Source organism: Emydura macquarii, unplaced genomic scaffold (assembly GCF_026122565.2).
Source record: "Emydura macquarii macquarii isolate MOO-44397 ecotype Brisbane River unplaced genomic scaffold, CSIRO-AGI_Emac_v2 contig_3220, whole genome shotgun sequence".
In the NCBI taxonomy this organism is placed as follows: Eukaryota; Metazoa; Chordata; order Testudines; family Chelidae; genus Emydura; species Emydura macquarii.
Window position 1 is genome coordinate 2,541,053 of NW_027133357.1, and position 11,838 is coordinate 2,552,890.

Here is an 11,838-nt window from a genome sequence, read left to right on the forward strand (position 1 = left end):
CAGTTTTCTTTATTGCGATCCATTTATTGAGAGACACCCCCATTCTCCTTGGTCCCCAGCCCTGGGTCATGGACCCTCTGAAAGACTCTAGCACACCTAGAGCCTACGCTCTTCTCAGAGCAGCGAGCGGAGAGCCTGGGACTCCCAGCCCTCCTGCTGGACACCAGGCATCACCCAGCAGCTTGCTCAGCAGGATTGGCCGGCTCTGAGCCAGGCGCGGCGAGAAGGGCACCCCAAGTATTCTGTTCTGTACTCAGCAGGGGAATGGAGGGCAGTACGGAGGCTGGCAGGGTCCGGGAGCAAGTGATACAGTCACTGGATAAATGGACCTTCCAGAGTCCCAGGAATCCCAGGCAGTGGGGATGGAGCCTCCTTAATGCTTTGAATCCTGGACAGGCTCCCGCGCCCCCGACTCGGTGCTTCCAGGATGAGCAGGCTGCAGAACTGTGGGTGGCAGAAAGGCACTCCCTGGGGGAGGCTGGTGCAGATGGTGAATGTGCAGCGTCTCCGACAGCGTCCTGGGAGGAGGAGACCAGGAGAGTCTGAGATTCTGAACCGATGATGCTGGCTAACAGCCTTAGCGCCTGATCCGTGCTGGCCTCAAGGGCTGGGGAGGTGACTGGTGCTTCCGCCCTGGGCAGGTCCCCTTCTCTGCACAGGGAAGCTCAGCTGGGTTAGTGCAGACAGCCTGCGATGCGCTGTTCTCGGCCTACTCCCAGCTCCGAGCTTTCTCAGGGGCAGGAGCTGCTGTGCTCTTCCTAGGGCTCTCTCTGGGTGAGGATGTCCCGGATGCACGTGTACAGGAACACGTACTGATCCTGAAAAGAGGCAGGAGAGAGAGAGGGGGTGTTCAGAGAGCCGTTCCAGGATGTGGGGCTTGGCCCTGCCTCGCCTGATCAGGCGTCACTGCAGTTACCCAGGGAGACACCATTCAGGCCCACTGACTGTCATGACACTGCGGTTCTTCAGTCACCCCTATTTCACATAATCAAGCCATAGAAATCTCCGGATGGAAGGGACCTCGACAGGTCATCAAGTCCAGCCCGCTGGCAGGACCTAGACCACCCTGACGGGTGTTTGTCCAAACTGTTCTTAAAAATCTCCAATGCTGAGGATTTCACAACCTCCCTTGGAAGCCTGTTCCAGAGTTTAACTATCTTTGGAGTTAGAAAGTTTTTTCTAATACCTTGCTTATATTAAGCCCATTACTTCTTGTCCTACCTTCAGTGGACATGGAGAACAAGTCAGTTCCCTCCCCTCAGTCTTCTTTTTTCAAGACTAAACATGGCCAGTTTGTTTTACTTTCCATCCTAGGTCAGGTTTTCTAAATCTTGTAGCATTTTGTGTTGTGTTGTCTTCTGGACTCTCTCCAATTTGTCCACATCTTTCCTAAAGTGCAATGCCCAGAACTGGACACAACGCTCCAGCCGGGGCTAACCAGCGGGACAAGTACCTCCCATGTCATGCATCTGACACTTCTGTCAATACACCCCAGAATTATATTAGCCTTTTTTGCAACTTCATGCTCTTGGCTCACAATCCATTTGTTATCCACTATGACTGAGACTCAGATTTAGTCATGGGTATTTTTAGTAAAAGCATGGACAGGTCATGGGCAATAAACAAAAATTCATGGCCCGTGACCTGTCCAGGACTTTTACTATAAATGCCCATGTCTAAATCTTAGTTGCTCCCGGGGCACCGCTGTTCTGGGGGGTGCCCGGGTGCTGCTTCTCTGGGTAGGCCCTGCTCTGGCGGCTGGGGCTCACTGCCACTGGCCGCCTGCTGCTGCGAGGCCCCTAGGGACTGCTCTCCGATGGCTTCCAGGGTTGCCCCCAGGGCCGCTGCTCAGGCTGCTGCTCAGACCTCCCCTAGGATTGCTGCTTGGGCAGGCCCAGAGCCAACTGGGCACTGATGAAGTGTCCAGGGCAGTTGGCCACAGACCCGCTCCAGCCAGCTGCTCAGGCTGAAGCTGCGGAAGTCACAGAGGTCACAGAAAGTCACGGAATCCGTGACTTCCGCGACCTCCGTGACAGACTTGCAGCCTTAACTATAACCCCCAGACTTCTTTCAACAGCGCTACCACCCAGCCAGTTATTCCCTGTTTTGTAGTTGTGCATTTGATTTTTCCTTCCCAAGTGAAGTACTTTGCACTTGTCTTTCTTGAATTCCATCTTGTTGATTTCAGACCATTTCTCTAATTTGTCAAGATCGTTTTGAATTCTAATCCTGTCCTCCAAAGTGCTAGCAACCCCTCCAAGCTGGGCGTCATCTGCAACTTTTATAAGCACACTCTCCACTCGATTATCCAAGGCATTAATGAAAATATTGACTAGTACCGGACCCAGAACTGACCTCTGCAGGAGCCCACTAGGTACACTTTGAACCACTGATAACTACTCTTTGAGCGCACTTTCAATCAGTTGTGCACCCACCTTACAGTCATTTCATCTACAGCACATTTGTCTAGTTTGCCTATGAGACTGTCACATGGAACAAGATATATAATTTCTACTGCTTCCCCTCATCCACTAGCCCAGTAACCCTATCACAGAAGGAAATTAGGTTGGTTTGGCATGATTTTTTTTTGCTAGTCCTTATAACCCTATTATCTTCTAGGTGCTTACAAACTGATTGTTTAATCATTTGTTCCAGTATCTTTCCAGGCACCAGTGTTAGACTGACTGGTCTATTATTCCCTGCATCTTCTTTCTTCTCCCTTTTGAAGGTGGTAAATTCCATGCCTGAATTTCTGGAATCCAGGGAATTTCAGAACCCAGCACCATTAACTGAATGGTGCTGGCCTTGCCGGTGTTGGATACTCTTCTTGGGAGGAGTCTGTATCAAAAAGTCAGGCCAGAAAACAATTACAGTCACACTGCAGAACAAGTAATGGAGCTGGGTTCTGGTTTAACGATTCACTGCAAGCGTTTCAGGCGTGCACTGACCCTTCGCAGGACCTGGAGTGGAGCCGTAGAGCAGGAAGTGCATTCCAGGGTTATCGATGAAAAGGTTAATAATCACTCAGGCCTGGTAGTGTCTCAGCTGGTTATTGGCCTCCGGTAACTGACCATCCCACAGTGCGACTGCACCACAGCCACTGGCAACACTGAAGCTACGGTTTCGCCCAGGGAACCATGTGAAGTAAGAGCAGCCTGGTCTAGATGCACAGCCACGGGAAAGCCCTGTGCTTCTATCCCCATGTGTGCTCTGGAGGGCCGGGGTTCGAGAAAGCGGAGCAGGGAAGCCTTGTGTCCTACTGGCCCTTCCCCTGCCCAGCAGCTTGCAGAGGCAGGGGGGCGTAAATAAGAGAACCCTGTGTGCGTGCTCCCACAGGGCTACGCACTCTCCCACAGTGTGCGCTCTCCACCAGCTCCCAGGACCCAAGGGACGTAGATTAAGTAGTGAACCGATTTGCTGTTCGCAGGGCACTTGGCAGCTGGGAAGTCACAGCAGGTTTTTTACTATTAGTGGGACTGGGAATGTACGAGAGCCTGTTCCCGAAGGCTTCTGTGAAATAAACTAATTACATTCAAACACCTGCTCAAAGAGCACGTCCGGGGAACCAGAGCTCGGCTCGGGCTGTCCCCATACCCAAGACAGCAGATTCCAGCCTGCACAGAATTAAATGCTGGCACGGTGAGGCTGGAGTCACAGTACCACCTAGTGGTGTGATGTGTCTGCGCTGCTCCAAACGGGGCCTCAACACAATCAGCCATGGCGGGAGGAGGTGCCTCTGATCGCCCTCATGGCTCCGCACCCCGACCTTTGGGTGAGCTGGGCGTCTCCTGTCGCTGCTCTGGCCTCAGCGTGCAGCTTGGGAAGGCTCAGGTAGGCCCTCAGAGTATGTCTACACTGCATCTGGGAGCAAGCCTCCCAAGCCGGCTAGAGAGGTGCATGATCCAGCACACTAGAAATAGCAGCGTGGAGGTTGCGGCACTGGCAGCGCCTTGGTCCAGCCCCCCAAGTCCAAACCCACTCGCTCCGGACTCAGGCAGCAAGCCCCAGCCACCACCTGTGCTGCAACATCCGAACCTATTCTCCGTGCGCACCTCTGTCTACCCGGGCTGGGATGCGCCCGCCCTGCTGCAGTGTAGACGCAGCCTCGGACTCTACGGTGAGCGTGGTACAAGAACGTATACAAAATAGGAAGCGGCAGAGGACAACCCAGCAGACTTATATACCCTGGTGCATCAGGGCCTTGTGGTTTTCAGTGCCCAGATGCTGAGGGGAAGGCAACAGGGGATGTGCCATATGGGATCAAACTAGTGGTCCATGCCCTGGCTCTCAGGGACAAAAGGGTGAGGGAGGGGCTAGTCCTGGTGGGGGCGTAATTTTCAGCTCTGCGTGGTTGTTTCCTGGGCCTGGGCTGAGTGGCAGCTGGTGTGGAACCCCGCCTCTGTGAGCCCCCTGGCAGTGCCTGGAGAGGGGCACAGAGCCTGTGCTTAGACCCACGCCACGTGTTGGACTCAGAGCAGGATACCCATCTTGGCGAGGTGGGTCGGGGTCGAGGCTGGACAAGGTAAGAGCCGCCTGAGGAGAGAGGTCAATGGTGCCCTGGGCTGGCTCTGAGAAGCTCTCCCCTATTGCACCCATGCTCCAGGCCTCAGTTCTGCACCTGGCCTTCGCTTCCCAGGGACACTCCTGGCCCCAGCACCCTCTTTGCCACCTACCGCCGTCGGGGTCATGAGGCAGCAGCTTCTCATCAGCCGGAGGGTGACCCCATAGACGTCCACGCTCCGTTCTGCTTTCATCTGGTGCAGCAGGCAGTCCAGGGCAATCAGAGTCCCCATCTGGCCAATGCCATGGCTGGAAGGAAGAGCCAACAGGGAAAGCCATCAACCCTTCTGCCACCCGCCACGCAACCCACCCGCTAGTCCTCAGAAATCAGTGGGCAGCTAGGGCATGCCCATCTCATCAGGCGAAGCCCCAGACACAGGAGATGGGCAAGGCTTTGTCTGATCATGGAGCCCATCTCCCTGCAGGGCAGGGCATAGACCCGCAGAAGAGAGGGACATTCACACAGACCATGCCCGGGTAGGGCCGGAAAGCTGACCTGGCGTCTGAGTGAGCACAGAGGCAACCAGGGCATCTGGGCAAGCTGGGCGCTCATCGCTGCCTATCTGAGACTGCGCCCAGAACCAGGTTTTCTGGCCAGCCCCCCCGGTTCTAAAATCCCCACACTGGCTCCCCCGAAGGGGCTGCATGCACTGACTGTCAGCATCTGAGCTCCAGTCAAGCCCTTGAGGGACCTGCGGTCATTAGGTCTCCCCAGCAGGTGAGAACTGCCAGGTCATTTGGTGGAAGGCCCAGCCCCGCAACTGGCTCTCCTGCAGAGAGCGTGGGGACGTTGGTCTCCCTATGGAGGTGATGTTCAGTCCAGTGGGTTCTGGCCCCGGGAGACTCAAAGGGAAATGGGAGAGGGAGCCATGTGACTGTACCTGCAGTGCAAGAGCAGAGGGCCAGCTCGCTTCCTGTGTGGCATGCACCGTCTAACGGCGGCGAGGAACTCCAGCAGGAGCTGGGCATCTGGCTGCTGCTGGCATCCCCACAGAGGGTACAGGAATCGCTGCACCTGCCTCTCCTTCACCTTCTTCTCCTGGCAAGGCAGAGAGAGCTGCCCTGGTTATGGAGGAAAGGGGCACGTGCAGACAACAGGATGGCAGGGTGCCGTGCTCAGCAGGGACAGGCCTGGACATCAGGGGAGCAGGGAGAGCCCTGGTCTGGTCCCCAGCCTCTGTCCTGCTAGGTGCCCTGCCCAAGTGATGCATTGGGTCCTGTAGTGCCTATCACCCGCTCTGTCTATGCTGTGCCAGCAGTGCCAGCTCCCCAGCAGAAGGATGCTGCAGTGGTAGCAGACAGAGGGACAGGGGAAAGTGACGTTAAAGGCAGAGCTACTGTCTCTAGGTTAGTGGCTCTGCTCCAGCCTTCACATGGCATCCAGTGGCATAGAATCATAGAATATTAGAGTGGAAAGGAGCTCAGGTGGTCATCTAGTCCAGCCCCCTGCTCAAAGCAGGACTAACCTCAGCTATATCATCCCAGCCAGGGCTTTGTCAAGCTGCAGCTTAAAAACCTCTAAGGATGGAAACTCCACCACCTCCCTAGGTAACCCATTCCAGTGCTTCACCACCCTCCTAGGGAAAAACTTTTTCCTAATGTTCAACCTAGATCTGCCCCACTGCAACTTGAGACCATTGCTCCTTGTTCTGTCATCTACTACCACTGAGAACAGCCTAGCTCCATCCTCCCTGGAACCCCCTTGCAGGTAGTTAAAGGCTGCTATCAAATCCCCCCTCATTCTTCTCTTTTGCATATGTGTGATGAATTAGCAGTTCTCAGTCAAGGTCCCAAGGGCCCATGTCTCCCAGACCACCCCCACACTGGCTCTCAGGAGAGAGTCCAAGAACACAATGGGCCACAGAAGCTGCAAACATCTGCAGGTGGCACCTGTAGGTCAAATCAGGTCTGAGGTGTGTCAGCAGGGAGTGGCAAGTGATCCCGCCCATACCTGATCCATGGACAGTTTTCACAACATTGTGGCCTTTGCAATCCCAGTCCCGGGCTCCCCACCAGCTCTGCTGATGCCCCTCAGCATGCCTGTTGTGCTGCTCTTCTGCTTTTCCAGCCCCATGACCCACCCCGCTCCACCGATACCCTTCTGTCCTGCCTGCAGCCATTCCACTCCCAGGCTGAGACTCTGCCGTGGTTTGTGAGCAGGGATGAGTCCCCCCGAGACTGGGGGGAGCTCCCGGGGTTCGAGAAACCAGTTCCCCTGCCCTTGGAGGCACATACGTGTTTCAGTTTGAGCTGGATGCACCTCCATCCCGAGACGTGCTTCTCTGCGCCCCGCTGGATGGTCAGCATCTCTGTGTAGATTGGGTTGCCTTCCAGGGGCCAGCATGCCTCACTCAGGACCTGCACACAGCAGTGACTGGTGCTTAAAGCTCCAGGCGGCCCATTTTGGATTAGCGCCCTCCTCCCCCGGGCATTGTTCACTGGTGCCGCACCAAGAGCACAGCCAGGGTCAGGGTCACGCTGCCCAGCAAAGGGCCACGTGGCCGACCTCCCAGGGTATGTTGGAAACACTGTCACTGAGTGCAGCCACCTTCACCTTTAATACGGCGCGGCAGCCCAACGAGACTACAGGCCCCAGCATGAAAAGCTCCACCATAACGGAGCCGTCAGCGCGCATTGCATGCCGGGGCCTGTAGTCTCTGTCTGCTGCACCTCTGACTCACCCCGTTTTATACAAACTCCACGTGTCCCTTGGCCTCCTGGGAAGTTGTCTTTGGGAGACCAGAGGGAGGGGCGGCAGCTGAGGCCTTGCATAGGGGTTGTCCCCCACTCCCCTCAGGAGCAGAGATCCGTGGAGAGAGAAGCATCCTGCACTGCTGTCCCCTATAGAACCAGAGGCCTCCATCTGGCTGCTTTAGCTGCCACCCCACTAAAGAGCTGGTGTCCATCTTCCAAGGGGGCCAGGCAGGCCAGATACTGCTTCCCGAGTCAGGACTCGTTTTGGTTTTTTACCTCAAATGTTACAAGTGCGGGGTGGGGGAGGAGAGCAGGGCTGTCCCCCCAGTAATGCACATGGCCCCTGTGGTGCCCCAGGGCCAGGCAACCCCATGCACGTTAGGGAAGTGGGGTCCTAACCTGGACCGTGGCCTGGTCCGGGGGCCTCCAAACAGGAAATTTCCATTTGGAAAGGCTGGCCCAAAGCTTCAGGAAATGGTGGCAAAGGCCGGCGGGAGGAACCTGAGTGTGTGACAGTGTCGTGCCAGGAAATGGCAGCATGGTCTGGGGAAAGGAGAGTCAAGGAGCCCACCCTTGCTCAGCACCTAGCAGGGCGGTATCACCAGCCACACCCAGGGGAGCTCCAGCCCATTTGCCCAGGTGTCAGCATTGCTCTTCCCCACTGGCAGAGAGCAGAACAATGAGATGCCTACGACCCCACAGTCAAAGCTCCTGCTCCCTCCTCTTCAGACCACGCCACTGTGACAAAGGCGGTGAGAAATGTTCTGTCAAAACTGTTTTTCAATGGAAAAATGGATTTTTGACCAACTTCTCCCTTGGCGTGCCTGCCCGTGGGCACCTCTACCAGTTTGTCAACAACGGAAAACCAAACTCTTTCCACTTGGAAATGCTGCCACGGTGCTTGATGGGAGCTGTAGTTTGGATGTCTCGTGGCCCTATTCTTGTGCATAGGTTAGGCTCCATGGTCAGACTACATCTCCCATGATGCACCGTCTCCCCCCTCCAAAAGGGGATACTCCGGTGTATCAGAGGAGATGTAGTCTGACAAGGGAGCCTGGCCCATTCTGGGAGAATGGAGACACAAGGCAACCAAACTACAGCTCCCATGGGGCACTGGGACTGAATCCCCAAACTGAAATATTTCAGGTTTTGGCCAAAGTTTTTCAATATTCAAATTTCTGCCAAGGTAAATGGAGGTTGTCAGTAGAAAAGCTTTCCATTTTTTGACCAGCTGTAGCCATCATTTCACCTCAAGAATTCTCCTAGCTCTCTTGCTAAGCATGCGGCACCAGTGCCTTACCTGGCCCTTCTCCTGGCATGGCACCAGGGTGACTATAGTGTGGACGCCATGGTCCCATACCAAGCGCCAGAACTGCTCCATGGTCACCTTGTCAGGCCCTTGCACAGCCAGATAGTCCCTGGTTGAATTGCAGCCCTGTGTGAAGAACCAGAGTTTTACTCGCCTGCCCCAGGAAAGGGGGCAGATGAGAGCGTGGACTCCCTGCCCCAAGATGACCTGGGGGCAGATCCAGAGATGAGGAAAAGGAGAGAGGCATGGCAGCTTTGGAAGCAAAGAGAGGAGAGAAAGTGTTAGACGGACAAGCAGGAAGACAGCCCAAGACAGGGACTGAGCTAGGGACAGAGACAGAGGGAAAGGGACAGTCGACGCTCAACCTCATGCAGCAATTCCCTCACCCAGGAGTGCCCGGATCAGTGCTCATGGCAGCAAGGACAGCAGAGGGAGGAGGGTGGCTATGGAGAAACAGGCCACAGAGACGGGCAAGCGGCTGCTCCTCCCCAAGGGGGCAGGGAGCCTCAGAGGGTTGTAGGGAGGGAGGGACTTCTGCTCCCCAGGGGATCAGCATGGGGCAACTTACCGGGAGGAGCCAGGCCTGGCTGATATCCGAGAAGGGGCCTTGTTCCACTGGTGAAAACTTCACTCTGGAGCGATCATCTGCCAAACAGGCCAAGCATGAGGGGTTGGGGTGGGGCCGGTTCCGCCTGGCTCAGCTCACCCAGCCCCACACGAGGAGACCAGCCTCCTGCAGGGATTCCCACTCCAGCACAAGCTCCATGCCAGCCTGTGCCATAGCTGAACAAGGCCCCATCACTCCCGCGCTGGGTCTCCCTCAATCCCTTCCCAGGGAACGGGCCCCCCTTACTCTCAGCCTGGGTTGTGTGCCCTCTGCCTGCACATAAACTCATTAGAGCCCCAGTTTGTTCCCTTCCATGCAGGCTTCATCTGCATCCAGGTCTCACCTTGGAGATTCTCGGCCACAAGACTGGGGGGAGGGAATAAGCCTGGAGATGCTAGAGAAGGCCCCCTTTTGACAAGTCCCATGGCTCCCCTGATCCTGAGGCCACAGGTCCAGCCCTGGTGCTGGCTGCCCGCACAGCCGGTGCCCGCCCTGGAGATGGAGAGGTCTCAATGACACTTACATGGGAGGATGCTGGAGCAGGGGCGGCTCTCCTGGGTGCCTGCAGACGGTGCTGCAGAGCTGGCTTTGTCCTTCGCAACCTCCAGAAGGATCTGCCACAAGGAACCAGAGAGAGGGAGTCAGGGACGGAGTGGTAGAGGTCAGGGCCTTTCCCGGCTCTGCCCTGCCAGGGCAACGGCGGTGACAGGAGCACGCAGACCCTGCTTGGGGCAGAGACTGGGCAGATGGCTCCAGAGGGACATCCTGCCTTCGAAGACAGCAGGGGGTGAATCCAGCCCAAAGGCCAGAGCTCCAAGGGTGAGCTTTCATCCGAACTCCAGCTCAGGGAGCCGGCCCCGTGCCTCAGTGTCCCCACTAGGGCTGCCCACCAAGCTGCGTGGCATGTGTCCGCTAGGTTTGCTATCTAACCTTCCGCTGGGGGGATGCCCCAGGCCTGGCAGTGATGCCACAGCAAGGGTGCCACCAGTGCATCTCCACAACAGTCAGATCTGGGGGGCGCCTGAATGAGCAGGAGCTGCTCATGGGGTGGGGCGTGTCTTTGGTGCCCTGGCCCAGCCGCTAACATTCCCTTCACCCGCCACCGTGTGTGGAGGGAGCTGGCGTCTGTGCTCTCCAGCAGGGCACTGCTTCGGGTGCTCGTACCTCGTACTCCCGCAGGAAGCCCGCGTTGGACTTGGCCGATTTCTGCGCATGGTGCTGCATGAAGCTTTTGAGAGGGATGGGGCAGGAGCTGGGAAAACAAGGGGAAGGGGCAGGAGTGGGGGGGTTGCACTCACATGTCACAAAGCCGGTGAGCAAAGAGCCAGGTCACTCAGTCCACAGGATGAAACTCCCTCTGGCCTGACCCGGCCAGCTCCTTGGGAGCAGCCAGCCACCAGCCAGCTGGAGAGGGCATCCCAAGGCTGGCCAGCTGCCATGAGCACCCTGGCCTGTGGGGTACATCTCTGTTCAGGGTGGGAGGCCCAGTAGTGGAGCCCGCTGCCTTTGGGGTGAGCCCCACTGAGGCCTGTGTGGTATCAGCACAGGGGGTGCCCGGGACAGCCCAGAACACGTCCCCAGTGTGTTCCCTCCACTGGAGAAAAGGGAAAAATAGTCGCACTTGTTCTCCCCTCCTGGGGTGAGTCAGTGGGCGTTGTGGGAAAGACGGGGGCACTGAGCAGCAATGGCGCGAGGGAGCGGGGGGGCTGCAGAGCCAGGCGTGGGGCTCCCCACGGTGGAGAGAAAGGCCTGAGATCAGAATCCGGCCCTGCCTCCGTGCATGGAGCAGGCCAGTCCTATTGCCTGGAGCTGAGCCCCAGGCCAGGGTGGGGATCGGAGTTGAATCCATCTGTCTGAGGGGCTGAACCTGAGTGCCCACATGCCTGGAACGGGCTAGGTGTGCGCGGCCGTACCTCTCTGTCCCTGCCACGCCCCAGAGCAGCTCCTCCGCGATCTTTTCCAGAACACAGCTGTGCAGGAAAACATACTGGCCCTGGAAGGCAAGGGCATGCAGTCAGTGCAGAGCGAGCCCCCCTCAACCGAGGCACCACGCAGAGTGGGGGACGCTGGTGCGGAGGGCAGCATTGCCTACTGAGCAGAGCATGGCCTTACGCAGAAAGTCAGGCGCCCCGTCCGGCCCTGCCACTGGCTTGGCTAGGTCAGTCTCCCACCCAACCTGGCAGGGGGTTAAGCTCTGTGCCCAGCTCTGGGAGTGTCACGTGCCAGTGAGATTATCTGGATCCAAGAATGATCAACAAGGCACCCAGCACAGACTCCAGCAGCAGGAACATGCACGCTGCTCCTGGCAGGCATTTTTACCAGGCTACGGGGGATCCCCTCCGGGTTACACAGCAGCCACCCCCGGCCTTTCTAAGGAGGCTCCCGCAGGCCTGATTAGCCCCCGCCAGCTCCCCATGGCTCCTGCTGTGGCTGCATATCGGGTGGCACAGGGGCCGAGAGCCCAGTGAGAGGTCAACCGATCTCCGGGCTGCTCCGGGCAGTCTCTGCTCAGGGGTGGAAAACACGGGCGTCCTTTGCATCTTGTCACACCACAGTATCTGCATTGGGCAGCGTGGAGCTGCTCACACCTGGGGCCTGCCGAGTTGGTTTGGGATAGGCTCAGACCAATCTACTTTAGATTCCTCCCCTTAGTAGCAGAGTCCTCCCT

At 57.1% G+C, this 11,838-nt stretch overlaps 1 protein-coding gene across 1 annotated transcript in view; it reads right to left on the bottom strand.

The window, feature by feature from the left end:
- LOC137142274 (receptor-type tyrosine-protein phosphatase V-like) overlaps positions 1-11,838 on the bottom strand; it is a 49,490-nt gene continuing 37,652 nt past the window's right edge. The window contains exons 31-39 of the mRNA XM_067531538.1: positions 11,084-11,163; positions 10,335-10,422; positions 9,694-9,784; positions 9,132-9,208; positions 8,555-8,689; positions 6,796-6,918; positions 5,442-5,599; positions 4,674-4,809; positions 1-818 (exon numbers count right to left, since the gene is read on the bottom strand). Coding sequence (XP_067387639.1) covers positions 759-818; positions 4,674-4,809; positions 5,442-5,599; positions 6,796-6,918; positions 8,555-8,689; positions 9,132-9,208; positions 9,694-9,784; positions 10,335-10,422; positions 11,084-11,163 — 948 coding nt within the window. The 3' untranslated portion in view covers positions 1-758. The remainder of the gene's footprint in view (positions 819-4,673; positions 4,810-5,441; positions 5,600-6,795; positions 6,919-8,554; positions 8,690-9,131; positions 9,209-9,693; positions 9,785-10,334; positions 10,423-11,083; positions 11,164-11,838) is intronic.